The 27948-nt window shown below is 39.2% G+C and overlaps 1 protein-coding gene across 1 annotated transcript; it reads left to right on the top strand.

Moving 5' to 3' along the window:
• The first annotated feature begins 398 nt into the window (after nt 1-398).
• DISP2 (dispatched RND transporter family member 2) lies at nt 399-27449 on the top strand. The gene is made up of 8 exons (XM_039323847.1): nt 399-583; nt 10274-10729; nt 13695-13724; nt 15585-15708; nt 16892-17004; nt 18489-18607; nt 22123-22220; nt 23558-27449. Exons 1-8 carry the CDS (start codon nt 489-491, stop codon nt 26966-26968), a joined length of 4446 nt encoding a protein of 1481 aa, XP_039179781.1. The 5' UTR covers nt 399-488; the 3' UTR covers nt 26969-27449.
• Nucleotides 27450-27948: the final 499 nt, after the last annotated feature.

Consider the following 27948-nt stretch of genomic DNA (forward strand, 5'->3'; position numbering starts at 1 on the left):
TATCATTATAGAGTGCACAATAATTAAAAACGATAGGAAAGTATCTGTGCCTTTAAGCTGTACTTGTTACACAGTTTATCTGAAATGGAACACTGCTTTATAAGAAGCTCGGATTACCTGATACCTTTCAGATGTTTTGGACTACAACCTTGTTACCCTACTCAGTACCGGCAATGTAACCTGAGGCCCATAGAAGATACCCTTTAACATAAATAGAGCATTGGGTACAAGGAACCTCCTATAGATCCATCAATAAAGCCAGACGGTCCCTCTTTCTCTTGACAGCCGTCGGACCACGTGGCCAACTCGACCCGGTCTCCTCCTCGATCAGGTCGCCCAAGATTAGCGCACGCGCTGTGTCAGTGGCGAGAGTCGCCGCTGCAGCGTTGGAACGAGCTTTCAGCACCGCGGAGCTGCGGACAGCGCCTTCCACCCGCCCTAGCTGCAGCCCCCAAGACGCCGCAAGCGCGGAAAGGGTGCCAAGGGCCATGGAGGGCGCGGCTGGCTCCCAGGCGCTGGCCCAGGCGACTGCCAGCCAGAGGGCAGAGGCAAAGCTCCCAGAAAAAGGGTCCTGCTCCTCCAGGTATGGCTCGAGTACTAGGCATGGGCTTTGCCTGCTAGGCAGTCAAGGAGGTGGTGGGTTTGCGCCCTCTCTTCCCTCGTCTCCCTTCCCTGGCGTCCGACTTTTCTTTCCAAGGTTTATCTTGTGCTTCCTTGCCATCCACTCCTTCCCTGCCACGCTGTCAATACCCAAGCTAGCCATTCATTTTCCAGACAATAGAGAGACATCTCCCTGGGGCAATGGAAAACGGTGGATTGGGGGAAGGGAATCTGTTGTTGTTGTTTTTGCCCCAGCAATCCAAGCATCCAACTGGTACAGCTTTCCTGTCGTGACACCCTCCCCTTCCCTCCCCCCCAACACACACACTTCACCTAACCAGACCACCTTTCCTTGAAAAGTTGTCATTGTGAGATACAGGGTAGGTAAGGAAAAGCAATAAAGAACATGCTGCCTTCTGCACAGCTGGGCAGTAAGGGCCACTGAGAGGGCCCTAAGATTGAGTACAGCTAATCCATGGCATGAGATCTCTTTCTTTTGCTCCATTCTGTGGGTGCAGAAGAATAGGCAGCTGCAGAAGGCTTTATCTAAAATGCATCCTATGCCCCTTTGGGAAGCCATATGCAAAGTAGCCTCCTCTTGAGCCAGCTAATGCCTAAGTGTATTTTCTTGCACTAGCAAATGAGTCCCTTTGCTAATGATCTACAGGGTGAAGCTTGCCTTCTTATCTTCAATTAACATGATATGATACATATATCCTTGAGATACATAACTGTTGTTTGTGTCAGGGAACACTTATCCTTATAATCCAGCAAACAAACAAAACAATGAGGTTCATGAAGCCTTCTGCTCTGGCACCACAAAGAAACAAGACAAATGTTTTTGCACATGCTTGTTAACTATTTAAAAGGTGGTGCCAAGGCAGGACTGGACAGGTTTTCTTTTCTCCTCTTTCCTTTTCCTCTTCCTCCTTTTCACCAGTCTAATTCAGTGTCTTTAATGGTGGTGGAAGAGAGAGAAGTGCAGATATTTGTAACAAGCAATAAAGAAAAATGGCATACTTAAAAGCCCAATTCTTTTCTTCTATAAGAAAAATGAGATATTGTTAGAAAAAATGATCCTACCAATAGTTCTAAAAGAAGAAAACAATGTGTGGATTTGAAAACATTTCTCGTTGGATCCCATTCATGCAGTAGTTTGTTGCTAACTAGGGAGGATTGTTATTTTCATAACCAATAAACATTCGTCCTAATAGCTGGGACAGTGTAAAATGTCAGTTTCCAATCTGCTATCTTCAAAGTGTCTTGGGGAAAAGTGCAAAAATTCCCAGCCAGTTTGGGTCGGGTTAATCTTGCTACAGTATTCTCAGCTGATTAATCATGTTACAACTAGGCATAATGGAGCCCTCAAAAGAGCCTCAAAGCCATTTTCCAACCTGGGTGGTTGTGAATTATTTCAACTAAAGCCACACAGTTAAGAAGACTTGGTGATTGTTTTATCATTATCTCAATAATTTGTTGGCCAAAGAAACGGGTAGTCTGCTTTATTGTCTTTTGCTCTTACCACTTCCAAACTGGATATTGCATTTTATTTTCTCCCAGTTTATAATCTAATGTTTAGAGTTTGGTGAAAGCCAATTTGGTGTAGTGCAGGGGTAGGCAACCTTGGCTCTTTTATGACTCGTGGACTTCAACTCCCAGAATTCCTAAGCCAGAAATTCTGGGAGTTGAAGTCCACGAGTCATAAAAGAGCCAAGGTTGCCTATCCCTGGTGTAGTGATTAAGGCATTGGGTTAAAAGTTACTCTGGTACAACCCAAAAGATTGTAAGCTGCCCCGAGTTAGGTAAGATGGGCGGTACATAAATTTTACAAATAAATAAAATAAAGGTTCCTTCCTCCATATACAGAAATGTGTTCAATAAACACAGTTGTTGTTGGATTGATACTTATTAGAAAGCACTTCAGGGCAAATATGAACAATCCATGGGGTCTCCATGTAACCCCACCTACCTTTTTGTGTGACCACCTTAGAAAAAACATGGAACAATTTTCTATTCTTTATTTTAAAAAAAGCAATAAAATGTGTGTTAAGTGTCCAACAAATTTTATCCTACCAATTTAACTTAGCCTTGCCCCCTCCAAATTCACTTAGTGATACCACTGTATCATCACCACCTGCGTTCTGGCTGGAAGCACTGAAAATGCTTCAGAAGCACTTCCTAAGCATTTCTACAATGTAGTTATGTCTCTACCCTAGCCTACTGCACATAATCATTATTGAGCCAGCCTCAAATGGTAGTACTGTTAGCTTGGTGTCCACCACACTCCTTTAATTTTTTTTTTTTTTTTTTTTTTTTTTTTGCATGCTTAATCACAACTTGCTTGAAGTTTGCCAGTTTGGTGTAGTTGTTAAAGTGCCTAGAAACCAGGAGATTGTATGTTCTGATCCCACTTTAGGCATGAAAGCCAGCTGGGTGACTTTGGGCCAGTCACTCTCTTTCAGCCCAACCCACCTCATAGGATTATTGTGGGGAAAATAAGTGGAGGAAGGAGTATTATGTATGTTCTCACCTTGAGTTGTTTATAAAACAATAAGGGTCAGAAAAAAAATTCTAATGAATAAAAATAAATAAATGAAGCTGGACAAAATTTGTCCTACTGATTAATATTTATCCACATACCAGCACTGAAATATTAAGAGGTTTCTGTGAAATGAGTTACTTTTTTACTCACAGAAGAATTTTGAAGAAGCATGTTCATAAGAGATGCATTAGACTGGGAAGGAGAGGAGCATCAGTCTTTAATATAGTAAAAATATGTTCTAGCTGACAGTATTACTATAATATTATGAATTAGATCTTATTATGCCTTTGGCTATTTCCAAATGTTGTAGCCTGGGATAATTTTGTATGCAGAAGACAAGCCAAATCAATTAGTCTTGGTCTTGGGAGCATTTTAAGTCTTGCCAGATATTGTGATGCAAATTTAGGAATTTCTCATTTCCTAAATTAAGAAATTTGCCATACTCACTTGAATATTGAAACCGCCCTTCTAGTACTAAATGGTTGGCTCAGTTGATTAACTTGATAATCTGGATTTTTTGGAAGATTTGAGATATCAAATAGCACCCCTGCTAGGAAAGCTGTGCCCCATCCTGATGACCAAGTGTTTAACTTTGTTGCCACCTCTGTCCATAAAATATTGTGGAAAGTTAACATACGGAAGGCAGCAGGCCCAGATAATATCCCTTGGTGAATTCTTAGGGAATGTACAGATGAGCTGGCTTGTGTTCTTACAGATATTTTCAATCTCTTATCGTAGCAGGCAATGGTCCCATAGTGTTTTAAGAGGGCCATTATTTTGCCAGTGCCAAAAAAGTCCACAGTCAATGACTACTGTCTGGTTGCATTGACATCCATCATTATGAAATGCTTTGAGAGGACATTATTGTATCTAGCCTCCTGCCAGCATTTGACCCGCTTCAGTTTACTTACCAACCAAATGGCTCTACAGAGGATGATATTTCTTCTGTTCTCCATCTGAGCCTGGAGCACATAGAGGAAAGAAATACTCATGTGTGTATGCTGTTTGTCAACTTCAGTTCAGCATTTAATACAATCATTCTCCAGTATATAGTAGACAAACTGGGCCTTTTAGGCTTAAACACTCCCTTGTACAACTGGATTCTTGATTTTCTCACTGACAGGCCCAGTATGTGCAAGCTGGAACAAATATTTGTAACACCATTTTCTTGAACACAGGTTCTCCCCAGGGCTGCATCCTAAGTCTGCTGCTGTTCACCCTGTTGACCCATGACTGTTATGCTAGATTTGCCACCAATCATATTGTGAAGTATGTGGACGATACTACAGTAGTGGGCCTTATTCAAGATGACAATGAGGGTGCTTACCACAAGGAGATTGAGAGTTTGGTGAACTAGTGTAAGAAAAGCAGCCTGGTTTTAAACATTGGTAAACCAAAAAGATCGTCGATTTCAGAAAAGGCAGGAGCAGCGAAACACCTCTTTGTATTAATGATTCACCTGTGGAGATGGTTTCCAGCATCAAATTTCTGGGTGTGCAGCTAATGAGTAGGCTGGCTTGGTCACTCAACAGCGAGACACTAGTAAAACAAGCACAGGAGCGCCTGCATTTTCTGCATCACATGAGAAAAGTATATCTTCCTTCCCCTGTCCTTACCACTTTCTATAGAGGGATGATTGGGAGCATCGTGTTATACAGCATTACAGTCTGTTTTGAAAGCATCACTGCTTCAGACAGGAAGATAGTACAGAGAGTGGTGAGGATGGCAGAAAAGATTATTGGCATTTCCCTCCCTTCCATCCAGGACATAGCATATAAGCACTGCTTGAACAGTGTCTGGGACACTACACATCCTCTTCATGACCTGTTTTCCTTGTTAGCTTCTGGGACGAAGCTTCGTGGTATCCAAAGCAGAACATCCAGATTCAGTCACAGTTTTGTTCCATACAATATTAACCTTGTGAACTCTAAAGCTTCCTCTTTCCACTTTGTATTCAAGATGGACAGGGATTAATATTTATATGTTATTTCTATGTAAGGGTGTAGGTTTATAAATATATTGTATATAGCATGTTTAAATGTGTGTTATGTATGATGAGAGCAAGCAACAAAATTTCATTTTTAATGTGAGCCAATATTCCCACAGTAAAAAATTCCCACCAGCTCAAGGTTGACTCAGCCTTCCATCCTTCCAAGGTCGGTAAAATGAGGACCCAGATGGTTGGCGGCAAGATACTGACTCTGTAAAAGTCTTAGAGAGGGCTTAGAGACTTAGAGAAGGCTGTAAAGCACTATGAAGTGGATATAAGTCTAAGTGCTATAACTATGGCTATGGGAAATCTATCTCTGCCATTTAAGAAAGAGCTAAAGGACTGTAGCCTTGCCCTTGGAAACATGCCTTAAGAAATTCTGCAGAGTTTCTAGGTATCTTTCATGATTTTAAAACATCTATACATGAAACTAGAGGTGCTTTGAAATGATGTGTTATTTATGTTCAGCTTTATTTCCCCTATTAATAAAAATGGTTGCTTTGGTAGGAACCCTAAGCAAGAATAGACTGAATGTAAATCTAGTCCAAACAAGACAGAGATGCTCATTGTGGGAGGCTAACAATCCTGTAAAATGCTGTTTTCACACTTTCTTTTTTCATTATCTTTGAAGGTTCATATATATGATTTGAGGATGCATATGGATATGGCACTGCTACTGGTTCGGAAAAAAAAATCATCTTAAAAGTTCCTTTCACTGGCAGGTTGATGCAACAGCTACAACTGTTCTTAGCAAATTTTGAACTAACTGCCACAAAATAAGCATGAACAATGTCTAGGCTTGACAATTACAGCATGTTTGATCTGTCTTTAAATACCGTTCAAAAATTTCAATTAATTCATACAATGACAGCCTGCAGGCTTGAATCAATGCAAATATTTAGAGGAGTGTATTGAAAAATTAGCATTGCTTCTCATTTGGTTTCAGGCAGCCTTCTTCCAGTATATTAGCTTTTGAATGAGCTACTAAAATCTTCAAAGGAAATCCTGCACTGACCTTTTTCTGAAATTGGGGGGACTGATGGAAATGGAGAGAAAAGCTCAACAGATTACACATGAAAAGTCATTCTGGGGAAGTTGGAGGCTGTATTATATATATTTTATTAGCTTTTGAACTCTTTCAATATTTTATACAGGTATATTGTATGAATGCCAAGCAATCCCTAGCATTACAACTGACTATTGGCATATCCCAGGGGTAGGCAACCTTGGCTCTTTTATGACTCGTGGACTTCAACTCCCAAAATTCCTGAGCCAGCATGGGGAGTTGAAGTCCACAAGTCATAAAAGAGCCAAGGTTGCCTACCTCTGGCATATACTGAACTTGAATTGGGGTAAAAGAGCAAACTGTAGATGATTTCCACAGTTCTGCAATTCTTGCTATTTATGTTTTACCATATGCATCTCTCCCCCCACCCTTCAGTACTATTTCCTTTTTCCTCGTTCTCTTTCTCAGAATATTTTTGGTTTCTGATACAAACAGAGAGTTTTTCTGCTTAGGAAAATGAGAGGGGACACAAATCAAGAAAAGCAGCTGCATTGCCAAAGTCGAGTTGTTGTCCCCCATTTTTTCTTCTGTGTTGTCTGCTTTGTTGACTCTCATCTTTGTTTCATGGCCACAACCAGCCGGGCAAGGCAAACAAAGCTGGGAGACCAACATTTGAAAGCTGCTGCTGTTGTCACTGTGCTATGATTGGGGGAACATGTCAGCTCACACTTCAGCATCAACCTTATTATTACAGAGCTATAATAAACTTCACTGTCCATTGAGTTCTTTTGTTGTTGTTGTTGCTCATTGTGATAGGTCATTATCGACAAATCAATGGTTAACTTAAATATGACAATCTGAGAGGGTAAGGGAGGCAGTTGTTTTCCTTGGTTAAGTGGAAGTTGCATACGTTAAAAAGCCATCCTAAAAATGACACCCAAAGGAAAGAATATATAGATTGCCTCTGGTAAATTAGTCCTAACAGCATTACTAATTTATGAACTAAAAAGAAAATGTTAATCCTTTTAGTGTGCAGTTTAAAAATGGGTTTGAACTTTCCCTAAAGATATAAGAACATCGTTGGCCAACTGTTTGCTCAGAGATAAGTCATATAAAGTGTCAAAGCTTTTTAGCATTTTCCCACTTCACTAATTGGTCTGCCCTTATTTTAGTTTAAAAACATGAAGTTGAATGTAATTTGAGATCATTATAAGAATCCCCCCCCCAAATTTTAATCTATGCATCATTGCATCAATCTGTTTTATGACTCTATACACAAAATGGCATTTTAGCCACCAGGTCGTAGTTCATGAGAAGAACAGAAAAGACATGTGATGTCAATCAGCAGATGAAAGATGAGATGATGGCATTTACATGTAACCCAAATAAAGATATTGATCTACAAGGGTCAAATAAAAAGTAATTTTAGTTTAAATAAGGATATCTTAATAAATGAAACAGGAAATCAATCCTTGAAATGAGTTCTGTTATACTGTAACACTGTTATTTACTCCTCCACACCATACTATTTGTTACACACTTCTGTCAGCAATGGAAAACTGCTTAAAGCCATCATGAAATTTGTCTCTTTAACCCACCTCTGGCATTCCTTTCTGCCTTAGTATTTGAGTCAAACAGGTGCCATGAAGGCATTCTTTCAGTTGAGGGAAAAGATAAAGTTGCATGACAACAAGTCTGGACTGAATGGTAGATGAAGTAAGATGGTGAGATCCAATTCTGCAATTACCTCTTAGGTGGATTGTGAAATATGAGCCCAGTGTTGTTAGTAAAAATCCTATTCTTATGTTTGCAAACTCTGCTTAATCAATGTTTCAAAGATTTGTGTGTTGCAATCTCATGTTCTGAACTGATAGCAGTTCAGGTTCAAAGAAATCCATTTGAATAATGTCAGCTGCACCCCATTAATCTGTAACCCTTATTTTCTTCCTAAGTCTGGCTTTTGATATATATATTTTTTTGCCTGCAGGTGAAGCTTTATGATGATATTTCATGGACAGATCAGTTGTCAAGATGCTGTGAATAAATCTCTCACTTTAATTCTATTAGCATGACAATAATTGCCGGAAAATGTCAACTCTTTTTTTTTTTACAGTTTTATCAAATTTCAAAAAAAGTATAAAATACAAAGAATAAGAAAAAAGGAAAAAAGAAAAAGGGGAGAAAAAAGGGGGGAAACAAAATTATGGTCTACAACAAGGAAAAGGAAAATATAGAAAAATATAACTTCCACATTTCTTTGGTACTGATGCAAATTTCAATTCTTGAAGCTTTCATTTCTGCCATCAGCATGTGAGGAACCCATCAGGCATGTTCCTTCTAATATTTAAAAACATCAATAATGTAATGCACACATTCCAGCGAAATGCAATTGACGGTAATTTCCCTTTGAATAATCCACCTGTTGCCCTTAATCACTTCATCAATACGTCTCATGTGAAATTATTGGTTGTTGTCCTGGGCTATCCACTTCATTCTTGATCACACAAATTAGCTCATCCACTTTGCCAATTTTGTATATTTTGTAAAGCAGTGCACAGTGCAGGTAGTCCTCGACCACAATTAAGCCCAAAATTTATGTTGCTAAGCAAAACATTTGTTAAGTGAGCTTTGCCCCATTTTACTGCTTTTCTTGCCACAATTGCTAAGTGAATCATTGAATTGAGTAAATTAGTAACCTGGTTGTTAAGTGAGTCTGGATTCCCCACTGACTTTGCTTGTCAGAAGGTCACAAAATTTGATCACATGATCCCGGGACACTGCGACAGTCATAAATATGAACCACTTGTCAAGCATTTGAATTCTGATCATGTGACCATGGAGAAGCTGTAACAGTTGTTAAGTGTGAAAAATGGTCAGAAGTCACTTTTTTCAGTGCTGTTGTAACTTTGAACGGTAACTAAACAAACTGTTGTAAGTCAAGGACTACCTGTACTCACATCAATAGTCATCACCATAATCAACCTGAATCAATCATGTTGCATTGCTTAAAGTGCATCAACAAGTAGATTTCTGTTTCACAAACAATAGCAGCACAAACTTTCTCACAGCAACTTTCTACCCACTAGACGCAGGGGGTAGGCAACCTTGGCTCTTTTATGACTTGTGGACTTCTACTCCCAGAATTCCTGAGCTAGCCATGCTGGCTCAGGAATTCTGGGAGTTGAAGTCCATGAGTCATAAAAGAGCCAAGGTTGCCTACCCCTAAGTGAAAGAACAGTGCCAAAGAACACTTCTGACCCGTTGGCACATCAGTGCTGCCATCAGTTGGCACTTAGAATATCAGAGGTATTACGTTTCAATCAACCCTCCTAGATCATCTTTCTTCAGAAAACAGTTTGTTTTCATTAATGACTCTTCCACTAATTATCACCATTATTGTATGCTTTCCTTCCAGGAGCTCAAAAGTAGCTATCAAAAATACTGGTTAAACTTATTGCGTGTGTTCATTTCCTCTTCCAGTTTAAAGAAATTACAGGAGTAAAATAAATGTTTTTGATGTGGCTACTTGAAAAATCTATAAACTGAGCTCATTTGACTCATTTGTTTGTCTGGATTCGCATCGAAGTATTGAGAACATCGGTTTGTGAGGGATAAAATTTGCTAATTATTTTGATTATCTCATAAGATGAGAGGTGCCTGCAGAATCGAGAAGTCACAACAAATCTGGCCTGGGCAGGGGAATGGGACTTGCTTCTTCATTACCCCATCTCATCTCTTCCAATCTGGATGCTAGAGTATTATTGCGTTCTTCTGTTCCACCACTGAGGGGAAGAATAGAGTCAAAGGAGAAGCACTACTAAGGCTGAAACCCTATTCTTCAGTCAGTCCATCTGAGGAGCAAAGCATTTAGTCAGGAACCCTGCTGCCTGCATAATGCAAGTGTAAAAGATATATTGGTGGAACACGTCTTGATGGCATTATGCTAATTATGGAAGATGCAAGTTTGTTCCCTCAGTGTTTACACAGGTCATGACAAGTTTTATTTTCACTTAAGGGACAGTGTCGTGTTATATATTGTGCATCATAATTTATTTCATTTTACTACATTTTGTGGGAAAAGTAAATAGAAACAGAAAGGAAACATGCAAAGTTAAAATTTTCTCTTTTTTTGCAGAGAAAAAGCAAACCCAGAGCTTGGTCAAGCCTGTCTTAATGTACCAGAGATCAGGAAGGCCGAGTCAAGCCCCAGCGGAACTTCCTGGGGAAGGAGATGCCCAGTCCATCACTGTCTACTCAATGCTTCTCCCAGCACAGTGAGGTACCACCAGCCCGGTTCCAGTCATAAGCTTGCACCCATCTCCACTCGGTCCAATGGCCAGGTGCCATCTGGCTCTCAGGACTCCTTCCAGCCTCACCTGTATTATCATTGCAACCACCAAGAAGCCACCAGAAACAGCTATGCCTTGCCCCCTCTGCCAGGACACGGGGACCGAGCTACTCTGTGCTCCTATCGCTCCAGCGGGGATTCATTATCAACTCCCAGACATGAGACTACTGAGAGTAGATGGAAGCAATGGCCACATGACCAGCAGCACGTACGGCCAGTGCAACACCATGTTGTAACAGTCAGGTAAGAACTACATACTCTGGCAGCTTAGCATGTCTGTATAGAGTGATGGGCCTTGTGGAAGGCATCTGTTCTCCCTTATGCAAGAAGGCCTGTCTGGTAGATAGCTGCATAAAAGATAAGAATCAAAGAAGGGGAAGGAAGGTCAGGCTGTCCATTCATGGGTAGTACTGTACAGTAGGAACACATGTCACCTACTCACTATCTTCCCATTATGATGAGTTCTACATTATTTCTAATGAAATCACAATTGGCATGTATATATGTGTATACAGCCATTTCATTTATTCTTTGATTTTTGGGGGGGGAGGAACAGATGATGCATTTCTTTCTAAGACAGCCGTTCCACATCTATCCTGATTTTAAATGCTCTTCATTAGTAGCTTAATTTTAGAGCGTTACTTTACACTCAATGCCATTTAATTTTTTGAGATTTTGGATGTTGGTACCTGTTCAAATAGCTGATAAGCAATCTGAGTAAATATAGTGAAGATATTCTCATTTCCTTTGGAGATTAGGATTGGATATGATTCCTTAGCAAACTAAATTCAGTAGCAAGTATGAACATGACACTATAAAAGGTATGAAAAAACCCTCAGTATACAAGATGGTTTGTAGGTTGGCCTTATTTTCATTTAATAACCTTCCCTTCATTAATTTCTCATTGGACCATACCTAATGACAACAGACATTTTATTTTTACCCAACAGCAACATTAGTAGCTGAGGTTTAATGATCCTCTTCTTGGCATCAGGCCAGCCTAAGGGTTGTTTGTTGTGTTATTTTGAAGCATTAGTGCACCCCTGGGAACTAAGTCTAGCTTTAAACCTCAATGTACCATAAATCAATACATCTGCCTTTTCCAATGGGTTTTGCAGTTTTATTCCTTCTGTATTTTCACTACATAGAAAGTTCTTAAAGATTATACTTTTATAAAGTTTTAAAAGCAGAAACAAATTCTGGGATATTTATTTTAATCTTTAGAATGCTATAATGATATATGGCTAATATAGGCTTTCCTCCCGACTGGGCAAGCAATCTGCTTTTATTTTAGAATAAATTGGATGGAGAGATTGAGAAAATAAGTTATTTCTCTTGACAAAATTCTAATGAAAAAATTCCTAATTTAAAAGTAATTTCCAACATTCTCAGTTTTGGATCCTGCATGCTGGTGTTTTTAACATAGGTACAAATGTCAAGCTGGAAAGTTGGTATTTATCTTTTTTGTATTTTAAAATATTTTTATGTCATCAATATTACTGAGCATTATTGCTTTAACATTAAGGAAACTGGTAAATCCAGTTTTTCACTAGTTTCTTGGCTGTTTCCTAGCATGTTCTGTTATGTTTGTATAGTCTCATATACATTCATCCTCCTGCTCCCCATAAGCTCTCCTATTTCAAGGAGTATGGGCAACTATGAAGGGCATTGTCCATAAAGGAATGGTTTGTGTGCTAGAGAAGTGATGGATTTTAACTTCCACCCTATGCAGCCATCACATCCCCTTACTGATGTAGAATGATAGGAGCTGCTAGGCACCAAGTTGGGAAAAGCTGCTTTCATTGGAAATACTTGTGTTTATATTTCAGAAGCAGTATTTGAGCACTTGATTCATAAATTAATCAACTGTTGAATCAACCAATTCAGTAAACCCGATATCTAAAAAGGTGCCTACATTTTAATGGGTATCATGTTTCACTTCCATTCTATCATAAAAAGTCATGTCAATATTATGGCAATAGTAGAGCTTTCAAATTCTTTGAACTTTCTATTCATGCCTGGCTCTTGGTAGAGTAGAGGTCTTGGCAGCGCAGACTTCTTAATCTGGACATTCTTTGTACTTTTCTTGATCTATATTCTATAAGGAACAAGAGCTTGGCATAAGGAGACAAGGTATTATGAAAGAAGGCATTGTATCCTTTTTCTGAGGAGCAATAAAAGAGTTGATATTTTGCCTTCTTTCTCGTCTCCATCAGAGGTACGTTATTGTCTATGGCCGGCTTTGGGCAACTGCAAGTCAAATCTCAATTTGAAAAGTCTTATAAAGTATTGCCTTAGGAGAGATGGCATCCCAGCAGCCTTGACCTCTCAAATGTATAGAACAGAAAGAAATCCTTGAAAAGATCCTTAACACTAAACTCCAAATTTACAACAAAATTTAACACCACCGAAATTGTATCTCTAAGGTCAACCAAGGTTTAGAAATGAGTGTTTTATCTCCAAAGAAAGTCCTAATGGAGTTTGAAAATCTAAATAAACTTTTTAACTAAGATAGAGCCATTTGTGAAATTCAACATAAATATGAGGAAAATTATATATGAATTGTCTTTATTTAGCATGACTTTGAATTTAACACAGAAAGGAAAATAAAAAGAGGAAAAGGGAATCAAGCTATTCTCCAAAGCACCTGAAGGCAGGACAAGAAACAACGGGTAGAAACTAATCAAGGAGAGAAGCAACCTAGAACTAAGGAGAAACTTCCTAACAGTGAGAACAATTAGTCAGTGGAACAGCCTGCCTCCAGAAGCAGTAAATGCTCCAACACTGGAAGTTTTTAAGAAGAGACTGGATAGCCATTTGTCCGAAATGGTGTAGGGTTTCCTGCCTGAGCAGGGGGTTGGACTAGATGACCTCCAAGGTCCCTTCCAACTTTACTACTATTACTATTACTATTCCTCACTCACTAGCTTTGTTTTTGGTCTATAATCTTCACCTTAAACCCACAAATACCAATTTGAGAAACACTGGTGATTTAAGACACGCAGTTACTGATCAGATGAATACATTTCACTCTTGATTCAAATAAACAATCAAAGTAAAGATGCTGCCCATTAGGGCTTGTTGCCTGTGCTACATCATGGAATTTTGACTTTGCATTTTTCTTGCTCACAAGGCTAAATGGTCAAATCAATAAAGAACTTTGCCTGGCATGAAATTAATAAGCCAATGATTATCTTTCTCCCTACAGACATGACAAAGTGTTCAGGATGCCAAAGAGGTAGGTTAAAATCCATTATTTCCTGCCCTTCTATTATTTCACACTTTCTTCCTTCAATCCAGTTATTTAGAATGAGCCAAAATATTACTCTTACATCATTCCAGGCAAGAGCAAAAGCATGCAGTTAAATTAAGAGTTCATGGGTCTCATTAAAAAGCTTCCCACTTGTTTGGATTCCACTTTGTGATGGACGTGCTTTGCTTTCCTAAAATTGTACTTATCCAAATAGTTAGATCGTGGTTTGGGCTTGGCCAGCTGCTTCTTTTTGGATCTGGGTTACAGAACTTATAAAGCAAGCCCTTGCATTTTGGAGAAGCAATCTGTTATGGAGTGTAACTCCCATGTATTTAGAATATTAGTTTAAGAACAATTTCACATATTTATTCTAGAATCAGTCCTGATGTTGCATATGGCATTTATTTCTTGATGGGTTGCTTGCATGCATAGTGCTTTGTTTGTTGTTACTACTTGTTTCTATAGTACCATAGCTCAGTGTATCTCATCATCAGCAACTTTTAAGATGTGTAGAGAAAGGGAACTGTGAAATTCTGGGATCTGAAGTCCACAAATCTTAAAGTTGCTGAGCTTGAGAAATACTGTCATAGCTTGGCCCTCTTTCTCCATTATTCATCCACCATGATAATAAGTATTCCTGGAATCATTTATGGTTTCCTCAGAATTTGGAAATGGGAGAGGGGTTATACAGTCACCTTGCACTGGCTGGGTTACATGTGGGATTTTTTCCCCCAGTTTATTCTGTCTAAAGCAGATAAGAAGACTGCAAAAATCAGGCCTACAAGCAGGCAAATTAGAAGTATGCCTCCACAATATATCCAGTCATTCTACTTCATTTAATTAATATTTTCCTTATTTCTGTGTTCTATTGCTTGTGTTTCCAGAATGTTGAATTCCAATATTGCATAATCATTTCCCCCCAAGGTTTCTGTGGCTTCAACACCTTCTATCATTTCATCTCAAACCATCTTACTTCAAAATATAAGTGTGTGGAATCTTGGAATGTTCCCTAATAGTGTAAACAAAAGCACACACCAAAAAAATCCTCATAGGACTTCAATACATTGGAAATTGTAACTAGATGCCAATCTCCACTACTGTCCATTTGAAGTGCCTGAAGACATCTGGTTGACTATTGTGTGGGAAAGTACTGGAAGAAATGGCCCCTAGCCTGATCTAAGGGTTTATGTGGTGGGCAGGAGATGCCAGCAATTCTGAAATTTGGAGGGAAAAGAACCACCTATATGTGGAATCTTTACAACAAAATAAGGATGTTCCCCAAATTTGGTAAAAGACTATATCAAAGGCAATGGTGGGATTCAAATATGTGAACAACCAGTTCTCTGTGTGGATGCCACTTCCGGAAGTCCATTCAGGGCCTGGGCAACAAAAAATTAGCTACCGGTTCTACCGAAGTGGTACAAACTGGCTCAATCCCACCATTGATCAAAGGAAGGAAACATGAGAGATTAGGGTTATATTTTCACAATGCTTTTGCTTGTTTGCCTTTGGAAGACTAGACATCCATTACATTTTGCATGATAGCTTAGTACAATTTTCTTTGATCAACTGGACAGTGTGCTACAATATAGCTCCTATCTTGTAGTTAAGTAAAGATAACAGATACTTGTGTGAGGGGGCAAATATGGCCAATAGCACCATCTATTCTCTTTCCAGAGAAGTCATCAAATGACATCACTGGATTATTTTGAAAACCCATCTATTTGTTTTGTCTGTTTACATTTCTATCCTGTGACAGATCATAAAATCAAATAAAATGGAATAGAAAAAGAAAGAAAAAGTAGTTGCTTGAGTTTTTATTTTGTTTTATTGCTTCTTTCTTAGTTTATCCCAAGTGATTGCTGAGTGGCCAATTGCTGTTTTAGTGTTCTGTTCGGTGACTGTGTTGATCTGTACTTTGGTGGGCCTATTACTAGGAAATGTGCCAGATTTTTCTGAGCCCTTGTTGGTAAGTTCATACTGATTGCATGACTTGGAATTTATTTGTGATTTCAAAGAGCCATGCCAAATTTGATGCTTCCCAAACTACAACTGAACTACCTTTTTACAGGGTTGGGAGATGGTGGGAATATTAGTCTTTGAGGGGTCTACAATTTGAGGGTTATTATTTTAAAAGTTTGCTATCTTCTCCGCACCCAATAGCATGTAGAAGTAAATTTCAGGATGATACTGCATTTCACCATACTTTCTCAGAAACTTGATTTTAATGATTTTTGAATGCTTTAAGAACCTCTAAGCTGAAATGTTAAGGGAAGGGCTACATAGTTTGGTACTTTATATACAAAGAAGCTAAACTCTATTGCCAGATAGAACTGAAAGAATATTTGAAAGCTTTCAGTCAGATTAATTAATACTGAACTAGATTCACAGTGCTTAACTTCTTAGGTTCTTGTTTATTGTTAGCTACTTCATCCACTTTTTTCCTCTTCCTATAGCGTACCAGTAAGAATGTTTGGGGAAAAAAAGCTAGAGACTAACCTTTAAAGTATTGTTTTTAAATTCTGCCCTTTTAGATGGTTAGAAATAATTAAATTATAGGTCCTTTCTAACATTCTGGGATAAATTACGGGCTTTTCTAAAATGTGAATGGGTCCATTATATATTTGGCAAACAGGGTTCTTAAAGATTCCTTGCAAGGCAGCATCAACACAAAAGGTAGTCAAAAAAAGTAAATGGACTCATTCACATATTACAAAAGGTGTCAAAACAGACAAGATGGAAGTTGGGCAACGCAGTTTAAGTCCCGCCCATATTTACCCACATAGAACAGGGACTGGCTTGGATTGTGTCACCATGACTGCCATCTTCCATGTTTTGAACCCTTCTCCTGTAGATGCCAATCTTCTTGCCTAAGGTTCACCTGAATGAATGAGAGTTACATGGTCCGAAATGAAAGAATTTGAGGTTATTCAAAACTTTTAATAATAACAAGAATGTCTAAAGACCCTCTGAAAATCTTGTTTAGAGTGAAATAGACCATCCTCATGACTTTGGGATCATAAGGCTTTTTTTTTAAAAAAAAAACTGATTTGGACATGTACCAAAATACCTGTTGTAGCTGATAAAATATCACACTTTTTAAAAGTATATTTTAATGTCTTTTTAAATCTTCCTTTCTTTGTTATAAATAGGGTTTTGAACCACGAAACACAGAGATTGGCAGAAAGCTCACAGTTTGGAAGAATATGAAAAGCCAAACAGGCTATAAAAAGATGCTTTCCCTTTCTCCCTTCATTGACAACAGGTTGCTGATATTATTGTTGTTGTTGTTGTTATTTCAGGTGACAATAACATAATGACATGCATTGAAATATGAGAAAAAGGTTTTCCCTCTTGCCCCATCTCTATGAATTATTTTTTGCATCCTGCTTCAACAGTCTTAAGATCGTTGCCTGAGATTTCTGTGGCCATTAAATGAATGCAGACTTGATTTTGATGGATAGGATTTTGGAGTTTGAAAGACATAGATATCATTCCTTGAGAGACAGATGCAAAATATATATTGTTGTTGATGATGATCATGACTGCAGGAAGCATGGATTAAGGATCACACATTTTTTTATGTAAGTGGTTGCTACTAATAAGCACCACTGAGCCCTTGAATTGTTTCCCTTTGTCAAATGGAATTTGTGATTTGAAAACTCTGTCTAGAATTGCTTGCCAATAGTGGGTGCCATCTTTCAAACTTGCTGAAAGTTTCTAAGCCCCATATCTGCATTTGAGAATGTCTGTAATTATAAGGAGAGGGTTGAATCCCAAGAGATAAATGACCCTGGTGAGTATGGCTTCAATATGCTGAAAGTGTGGCAGGAAAGGATATTCTTAGTGAGAGAAAATGCTGTGTGTTCATCCCCTGACTTAGTATTTTAAGGCATAGAATTCTCTTTTGCTATGAATTCATTTATTAAGTTTTAGTTATATTGATTTACTTTTCTGTGACTACCCACATCTATCATGACAACCATGCATGAATGAGCATCCCTATGGTAGCCAGTTTTTGATGATCCCAACTTAAAACTATTGGTCTCATTTGCAAAACAGATGCTCAAATGTCAGACAAGCCAATGGTTATCGAATATTTTCTATCACATTATTGCATAATAAGGCAGATATATTCAGCTATCAGAAATGGAATATAAAATCCTAATAGATAATTTCCTAATTACATTTTTATCATAGCACCATCAATATATATCAATTCATGACACTTCCACACTCCAGATGGAGCATGTAGTTCCATATCAATTTTCATTTTAGTTAAGACATGGAAGACAACAAACATTAAACAAAAATTGATCATGCAGGAGAAAAGGCTTAGTATTTCTTTTTTTTTCAATTAGATTAGAATTAATATGCTCACTAGTAATGGAGTCCAGTGTGGGGGTGAGTGAGAGGAGCTTTTCTTCCCATTTAAAGGGACTTTGCTGCATGATAGAAATAATTTTTATTTTGATTGTGCTGGAAACTATGACTATCTATTCAGTGTATTCTAAGAGAGGATTGTTGCCCCCAGATATACCCTGAAATTAATTAATTGAAATAAAAATGAGATACATAATGGCAATCTACGTATCTATATATTCCAAACCAGGGATATCATTGGAATCAGAATAGGAAAGCTTTATCTTCCATCTCTGTGTAATGAAATTATGTCAATCAGCTGAGCAGATTCAGAAAAAAATGCTCAGTTCCAGAGTTTCCTAAAGATAGACTTATTTATTTTGTTAGCTTTGGAGATCTGGGCATCAACAAAGGGCAGAGATCTTTACAAGGAGAACGAGAAGCAAGAATAAGGAGGATGGTGGAGCCAGACTACGAAAAAGATGGCTTCTTCTGTAGTCCTCCAGGTAAGATTAATTTGAAATGAGACTTCAGAATACAAAACAGCAAGAATGGCGACATTTTACTAAAATAATCCTGGCAATGAAATATGCCATTTTGGCCACTATGCTAACACACACAAACAACCGACTAGTCTATATAGAAATTCAAGGTAAAGCATTCCCAACAGATGGCTGACCATTCTCTGCTTAAACACATTCTGTGAAGGAGAGCTGGACACTTTCCTCAGGAACCAATTCTGCTACTGAACTCTTCCTCTTCAGATAGTGGACGTGGCAGTGCCTGGAGACAGCAAAATAGACAAGAAAGAACTGGAGAAGATAACAAAATATAAAGACCTACAAATAGAAATAGAACAACTGCGGCAAAGGCAAACAAGGGTAGTACCAATAGTAATAGGTGCCTTAGGTGCAATCCCAAAACAACTGGAGCACCATTTGAACGCCATTGGCATTGACAAATTCACCATTAGTCAGTTGCAAAAGGCAGTCTTACTAGGAACTGCTTCCATCCTGCAACGATATCTGTAATACTATCAAACATCCACATCTGCCTATCCCAGATCCTTGGTAAGGACTCATTAGGTAGACAAAAATGTCAAATCCAGTCTGAACATCTGGCTGACTGTGCAATGATCAATCATCATCATTATCATCATCATCATCACCATAGGGTAATGGAAAGGACTCAATAGTTGGATAAAAATGCCAAATCTGGTCTAAGCATCTGGCTGACTGTGCGACCAACAATAATAATAATATTGGCACATTGCATACCATAACACAAAATCTTAGACAGTGCTTAGAAAATGTATCCATTGACAAAATTTCTATCTGTCAAGAGCAAAAGGCAACATTGCTTGGATCCACACATATATTACGTTGACATATTACAACATCTTAGGCTCTTGGGAAAAACTCAATGGGTATGAAAGCCAAGATCATTTAACAATCTGGCATCTGTGATTTCATATTGTTGTGTGTAACAGTAATAATTCTAGTTGCACAGGACCAAAGCTTTAAGAACAAGCACATACAAAGCCAGAATTGAGCAACAAAAAGCAAATACAGACTCAGCAAAGAAGCTGATAAAAAACAGTGGATCACCTGGTTAGCTACTGCAGAAAGATCACACAGACTGACTACAAACAATGGCATGACAAAGAAGCAACAGTGGTGCATTGGAACATTTGAAAGAAGTACCATTTGTCTGTAAGCAAGAAGTGGTGGGAACATAAATAGACAAAGAAGCTAAAGTGCTCAGGAATTTTAGAATACAAATAGACAAACATTTGCTACATAAAACCCAGACTTAACAACTGTCAATAAGAAAGACAAAAAAAGTTTGCACAGTGAACACTGCAGTATTTGGAGACAACAGAAGAGAAGAGAAAGAACTGAAGAAAATCACAACATACTGTTAGAAGTAAAGTCTTCATCCTGGTTCATCCAAGCCAGGAATAAATAAGCAAACATGGCGACTGCTTTGGGAAGAAGGTTACAGTTTATTGCAGAGAGATGGTTCTTCAGGAAAGTGCAGAGGAGAGAAGGGCTGAGCACATGGTGTAGTAGGTTATTATACCCCCTCTAGCCTTTTGTTTGGAATAGTTTCCTGTTCCTATGGCATGAACCTTGAGGTTGTTTCTGAGTGTTTGTCTAGGCCTTGATATCTGTGGTTTAATTCTATTATCATATCCTGCTTCCTAGGTGATGGGGCTGACTCCTAGAGTTTGTGTGGGGTATTCAGATCTTCTCTTTTGTCTTCTTGATTGTTCTGGCTCCAACGTTCTGATGGTTTTACATCTGCATTTGTATGGGCCTAGCTCTTGCTTGGGGCAGAGAGATAGATTTGGGGCCAGGTTTGGTTTTAAAAAGTCCTTTTGAGGAAAAATATATTTTTCTGTCCTTTTTAATATTTCTTTCTCTGTGCTAACTTCCTTCAATACAAAGAGCTGAGAATAGAAGTAGAATGGCTGTAGCAAAAGAAAGCAAAGATAGTATCAGTATTAATAGGCACTCCCAAAACATCTGGAGCACCACTTGAACATCAACATTGACAGAATCACCATCAGTCAATTGTGAAGGCAGCTTCACATGGCACAGCTTACATTCTGCGAGAATACTTTTAACACCATCAAATAACGTCTGTTTATCCTAGGTCTTTAGGAAGGACTTGATATGTGGATAAAAATGCCAAATCCAGCCAAATATATGGCTGATTATGCAACCAACCATAATAGTAATAAGCAGACAACTTTTCTTCCAGTAGTCCTGTAGTTTCTGGCTCTTGAATGCTCGTCCCACAGTCCTGATAGAAATGCTAAATCCATTCTAAACATCTGGCTGAATTTGTAACCAACATAATAAATAGAATATGGCAAAAGAAAGCAAAAGTACTATAATACTACCAATAGTAATAGGTGCCTTTGATGCAATTCCAAAACATTTGGAACACCAATAGAACACTATCAGCATTGACAAAAGCACCATCAGTCAATTGCAAAAGGCAGCTTTATTTGGAATAACATACATCCTACAACAATCTATTTAATATTATTAAGCAACAACATCTGCCTATCCCAGATCCTTGGAAAAGATTCAATAGGTAGACAAAAATGCAAAATTCAGGCTAAACATCCATCTGACTGTGCAAACAACATAATAATAAAAAATCAATATGATGCTCAATTCTTAAGGGAGGTAAAGAGTAGTTCAGAACAATGATAAAATTTATTTTTCAATTGTTCACAAAAGAGCCTATAGCATTGTTGTTGTTGTTGTTATTGATTATCACACAGAAGCCAGATGTTCAGACTGGGTTTGGCATTTTTGTCTACCTATTGAGTCCTTATCAAGGACCTAGGATAGGCAGATGTGGATATTTGATGGTGTTGCAGATATCATTGCAGGATGGAAGCTGTTCCCAGTAAGGCTGCCTTTTGCAATTGACTGATGGAGAATTTGTCAATGCCAATGGTGTTCAAGTAGTACTGCAGTTTTTTGGGATTGCACCCAAGGCATCTATTACTATTGGTACTACCCTTGGTTGCCTTTGCCACAGTCATTCTATTTCTAGTTATATGTCTTTGTATTTTGTTATCTTTTCCAGTTCTTTCTCTTCTATTCTACTGTCTCCAGACACTGCCATGTCCACTATCCAAATGTTTTTGTCTTTCTTATCGACAATTGTTAAGTCCAGGGTGTTCTGTGGCATATGCCTGTTTCTTTGAATTCTAAAGTCCCAGAGCAATTTAACTTTTTCATTTTCCATGACTTTCTCTATTTTATGGTCCCACCAGTTCTTGCTTGCAGGCAAATATTTCTTGCAGATCTTCCAATGCACCATTGTTGCTACTTTGTCATGCCACTGCTTGTGCAATCTTCTTGCAGCAACTTGCCAAGTGGTCCACTGTTTCTTCAGATCCATTCTGTTCTTCATTTGATCTTTCTTGTTGGCCAGTTGTGTTGTTGTTGTTGTTATATTCACCTTTGTTATTACATGTATTTTATTTTCCTTTTAGGGAAAAATTATTCTCAGCTGGTTTTCATGTCTACAACTGCTGGTAGCTTATGGAATTTGCAAGCGATACAATCCATGTGTCAAATGGAGCAAAACAAGGTTTGTAATGCTTTGAGGAATAGACAAATTTCCCTAGAGTGTCAGATTCCAGTTTCACACTTCTGAATAACTTATGTAATTCTGAAACCATTCACATGCACGCAAAGGAATGTGAATCCAGCATCCTTCAATACTGAATTAACAACAAAATGTAATGAAAAAACAAGCTTGCAGCTCTAAAAATCAAAACAGAGCATAAACTACAAGAAAGGCAAGAGAAAAGGAAAAGGAGGCAAAAGGAAGGAAAGTTAGTCCTTTGATTCTTGGATATTTTTCAAGTGAAAGATCTGAATTTGGGGTAATTTTAAAATGAAAGTATGTTTATGCTTTGTGAAACTATAGCATTTAGATATCAAAGCTCATGTTAGTTTATGCTTGATAACAAGTTAAGAGAAACCTGAAAATGCCCACTTCATTAAAATGTTTGATAACTTTTTTAATCCTATTACAGTAATATTACGTTTGACACTACAAACTGCATATTACTATCAATTAAATGTATATGCCAGTGATGGCGAACCTTTTAGAGACCGAAAACTGGCCCCGCCCCACCCCACACCCTGCCCCGCCCCTGCTCCACCCCCACCCTGCCTGCCCACAGGGCCACTCACCGCCCACAGGGCCCGCCGCAGATTGCCCAGCAGAGCCATGGCAGCCACGCCCTCTGCCTGCACCCCACAGCATCAACTGTGCACGATGGGGCGTGAGGGCAGAATCTTGTCTATGCTGCCTGGCTGCCATGTCCTTGGCTGCACTGCTCCGCGTGGGCCATGCTTGGGGGCGACTCTCTTCCAGGGGCTGCTGGTGAGGAGGGGTTGTGGGGGGAGGCAAGGCTGGGGCAACGGCACGTGTGCCCACAGAGAGGCTCCAAGTGCCACCTCTGGCACCCGTGCCATAGGTTTGCCACCACTGGTATATGCTGTCCATCTTTCTGATAAGGCGACTCTGGATGGCTTACATATCTAGTATAAAAGGTAACTGACAGATGGAGTAAAGGTTGAACCAGTTATCTTTCTTAACTCAGGGAGAATAAACATATATTTTTAATGCAAATATATTATCATCATCATCATCATCCACTACCTTTATGTTTATGATGTGCAGCCAAAGATGAGGATAGAGAATTAGTTCCAGCTCTATTATCATCTACTGACCATTTTTGATTTCCAGTTGCCAGCCCCAAGATTATTTGATTTCATATTGTCATCAGCAGAACAAAGCCACAGAGTGAGAGAAAATGAGAATATTGGGGAGGGGGAGAAATAAAATAAAAGAGGAAAGGAAGAGAGACATGAAAAAAAATCTAATGTATTATTTTCCTTTTGGCCATTTTCCAGATCCGTTCACACCCACAATTTGGGAACCTGTGTCAACGTACTGAAGCCAATGAATGCTGCCCAAGCTGGTCTCTTGGGAACTATATTGCTGCTCTACATAACCGATCTTCTTGCTTCGACATTACCCAGGTGGATGTTTCCCACACCCTGACCCTCCTACGTTCTTGTGCTCCCGACTACCATAAGGGCATTCTTGTTCCTTCTTGCGTCGGTTTCAAGACTGAAAGAAACAAACATGTGCAATGTTCTAAACTCCCAGAGAAATGCACTCGGTTCCACGCAGTTTACCAGCTCCTTCATTTCTTAGTGGACAGAGACTTTCTCAGCCTGCAGACGGTGGGATACCAAGTGCCAACACTGAAATATAGCCTGTTGTTTTTGCCAACCATGAAGGGAGCTTCCATGCTGGGAATCTACCTAAATAATCTTGAGTCAGGGGACTTGTTTGATAACTACACATCCATCATTGGGATGGACTTGGGCCTTAAACAGAAATTATTCCAGCACTACCTTTTCCTGGATACCGTGTATCCAATCATGGCAATACTGGCAATATTTCTGAGCATATTTTGTTATTTACACTCGGTCTTTATCACTTTTGTTGTCATAATGATTGTCTTTGGTACACTGATGATTTCGTATTTCTTGTACAAAGTGGCCTTCCAATTCTCCTATTTCCCTTTTGCAAACCTATCTGCAGTGATCATTCTCAGCAGTATTTGTGCCAACCATACCTTGGTCTTTTTTGACCTCTGGAATCATAGCAAGAGCCAGAACCCATCTGCAGGTCTGTTGCAGTTGGTGAGAACGACCATGCATCATTTTGGTTACCTCATGATGGCATCTTGCCTGACAACTGGTGCTGCTTTCTACACAAGCTACATGAGTTACATTACTGCCATACGCTGTTTTGCCATCTACATGGGCACTTCTGTCCTGGTGAACTTGATATTTATGGTGACGTGGCTCCCTGCTTCAGTTGTACTGTATGAACGATTCATAATAGCAAGGAAGTGTGTTTATAAATCAGAACACTACTGGAATAATACTGGGCCCAAAAGGGTCATTCTGTCTTTCCATCATCTCCTCCAGAGTATCCAGACTACATGGTGTGAAACTTCCAAATTATTATTTGAGAAAGTTCTCCCTTGTGGGGTAATCAAATTCCGTTATATCTGGATCTGTTGGTTTGCTGCCTTGGCTATAGGTGGTGCCTATATTTCCTGCCTGAATCCTCGACTGAGGCTCCCAACTTTGGAGTTGTCATCTGTACAAGTGTTCAGATTAAATCACCCCTTTGAGAGATATGACGCAGAATACTGTAATGAGTTCATGTTTGAAAGGTTAGAACGAGAAGACATGCACATGCCTATCACTATTATATGGGGTATACTCCCAGTGGACAATGGGGATCACTTTAATCCCAAGAGTAATGGCACTCTGGTGAGGGACTCAGCCTTTACCATTGAAAATCCTGAAGCGCAAAGATGGCTGCTGCAGTTTTGCCAAAAAGTCAAAAATCATACTTTTTATTATGCTGATATGGAACAAAAATTCACAGTTTGTTTCATGGAGGAATTTCAACGGTGGATGGAAAGCAGACAGTGCTCCAAGAGAGATCACAGCTTCAACCTCTGCTGTAATCACTTCTCCTTCCCGTATGGTAGGGAAGTCTTCCTTCATTGCATCAAAATGATGATCATGGAACGCAACAGAGAAGAAGCTGAAGCTCGTGACTTTGGTCTCCGATTCGATGAGAAGGGCAAACTTGTTGCCCTGGTGCTAGAGTTTGAAACAATTTATTACTACAGCTCCAACTACAGCAAGGTAAAACATTTTTACAATGAGTTTGGCTTATGGATAAGACAAGAGATAAAGGTAGCCCCCATGGGGCTTCAAAATGGTTGGTTCACCAGTAAATTGGAGCTCTATAATCTCCAGCACAGCACTGACACAGAGACCATGGTGGTGCTGGGATTGTCAATAGCCATCTGTTTTGTGGTTCTCTTGCTCACAACTTGGAATGTCCTCCTTACTGCATTCTCTGTTATCACAATAGCAGGCACTGCTCTGGTAACCATTGGACTTTTGGTTCTTCTGGAGTGGCAGCTGAATGCTGTGGAGTCCCTCTTCATTTCAGCAGCGGTGGGCCTCTCTATCGACTTCACAGTGAACTACTGCATTTCCTACCACTTGTGTTCGCATTCCGATCGCCTGAGCCGGGTCGCCTTCTCCCTGAAACAGATGAGCTGTGCCACCATCATGGGAACTTCTGCTTTGTTTTCTGCAGGTGTGATGATGTTACCTGCTACTGTGCTAGCATACAGGAAGTTAGGTATTTTTATGATGATGATCAAATGTATCAGCTGTGGCTTTGCCACATTCTTCTTTCAGTCTCTGTGCTGCTTCTTTGGTCCAAATAAGAATTGTGGACAAATTCTTTGGCCATGCATCCATATTTTGAAGGACTACTCCGAGAGCCCTAACTCCTCCAACAGAACTTTCACTTGTGGAGGTAATGAGAAACAGAACCGATTAGCAAACGATCAGGGTTCCAATGGTGCAAATGAACAGTATGAACTTCAGCCTTTGGCCCGGAAGCTTAGTGACAGCTTTGACAACAGCACTTCCACAAGCAAATTGTCCAATCGCCCATCGGTCTTGTCAGAAGATATTCAACTCCAGGACAACCGGTGCCCTAGAATGGAGCTTCACTCATCCTTTGAGAGAGACAGACAGAAGTTAGAGCAAACTGAGGGATGCCATATATCTCTTTGTCAGTGCCCTGCCTTGCAAACGTCTTCTCCTTACAAGCCTGGAAGTAACTCAGGAACAGAAGCAGAAAATCATCAAGATGAGCTCTGCAGAGAGTGCAGATGCCAAAAATATGATCCAAAAGCCTGGGAACACTCCCAGTCAGCCAGCACAATAGATGACAGACTGCTAAATAAATCTCATTATCCAAGCAATGCCAATCGACAAAAATCAGATTATACCTCAGAAAATAGTAATCTGCCAGAAGCTGAACTGTATGATCTTCACAGATGCCTTTATTCCACTGGTAGCTCTTTCAGTGTTCAGAATGTCTCCAGTGAGACCTCTCTCAGTGATTTTGAACCCAGCATAAAAATTGTGGAATCATCCAGCTCCTGTCCAGATCATTTGGATGTAGTCGATTCTTGCTGTTCCACTCAGAGAGGTTACCTGAATGGAAAGAGAGACACCTTGAGGCTGGACCTGAGAGAGACTGTCTTTGATACCTCTGCATCAGCATCCCAGCAAAACAGTGGCTTGAGAAGAACACGATTAGGAGGATTGGGAGGTGTGGATCCAGTTGTTCTACCGAATAGCAAACCTGACATGCCTGATGTTTGGATTAAGCGGTCTGGGGTGCAAAACACTGGATACTGAAGGGTGAAAATCTCAAAGCAGAACAATTGCTATTTCAGGGGTATGGAAAACAAATGTTCGGATCAAATAGCAAATATGAAACCCTTCCTTTTTTCAGCATGAAAACAAAGTGCATTATTGCAGAAGTGAAGAAAACACTTTTTAAAAAATACTCAGCCAGCCAATTTGAAGTAGATCAGAAGCAAGTTTTAATGCAGTGTCAGCTAATCAACTGCCTACCCTTGTAGTCAGTGCCATGATGTTGATTATATTCAGTTATCCTTGTTAAAGACAGCCAGTTTTATTTAGTGGTTAAGACATCAAACTAGAAACTGGGAGACCAGGAGTTCTAGTCCTGCCTTAGGCATAAAGCCAGCTGGGTGGTCTTGGGCCAGTCAGTTTCTCTCAGGATGGAGGCAATGGCAAACCATCTGTGAAAAACCTTGCCAAGAAAACTGCAGGGACTTGTCTAGGGAGACTCTGACAAGCCAATATGATTAAACAGAAGAAGAAAAAAGAATCATGGTTAATCAAGAAAGAGTTGTTTGTAACTGTCTCTGGTGTAAGATGTTTTGCAACGTCACTTGATTTTGGAAGCAGCAGAGTCCCAGTGATCACAGAAATAAATGATTTAGTAGCTACTGAACAAGGGGGGAACTTTGTACCTTGGGGCATTTGATGTTGACTCATAAGATCTTGTATATTGTTGATGTGACAAAAATGTTTTAACTGAATCACTTTCTATCAATTATGCAAATCTCATCAAGAAATTATATTCAGATACGGACAGAAAAAAATATTGCTTGGTAATTTTTCAAATAATTATTAGTACTCTTTAAAAGTAAATGTTAACAGTATAATTTATTTTTAACTTGAAGTGTGATTAAACTTTTTTCTCCAAGGACAGCATGTTTTAAATTTCATCCAACTTTTTTCATTTTATATTTTTTTATTTTCTGATATGAGTATTTTGTCTTTCATCAAATATAGTACACCTTTTG

Source organism: Crotalus tigris, unplaced genomic scaffold (assembly GCF_016545835.1).
Source record: "Crotalus tigris isolate CLP2741 ecotype Arizona unplaced genomic scaffold, ASM1654583v1 scf7180000024285.889131, whole genome shotgun sequence".
Lineage (NCBI taxonomy): Eukaryota > Metazoa > Chordata > Lepidosauria > Squamata > Viperidae > Crotalus > Crotalus tigris.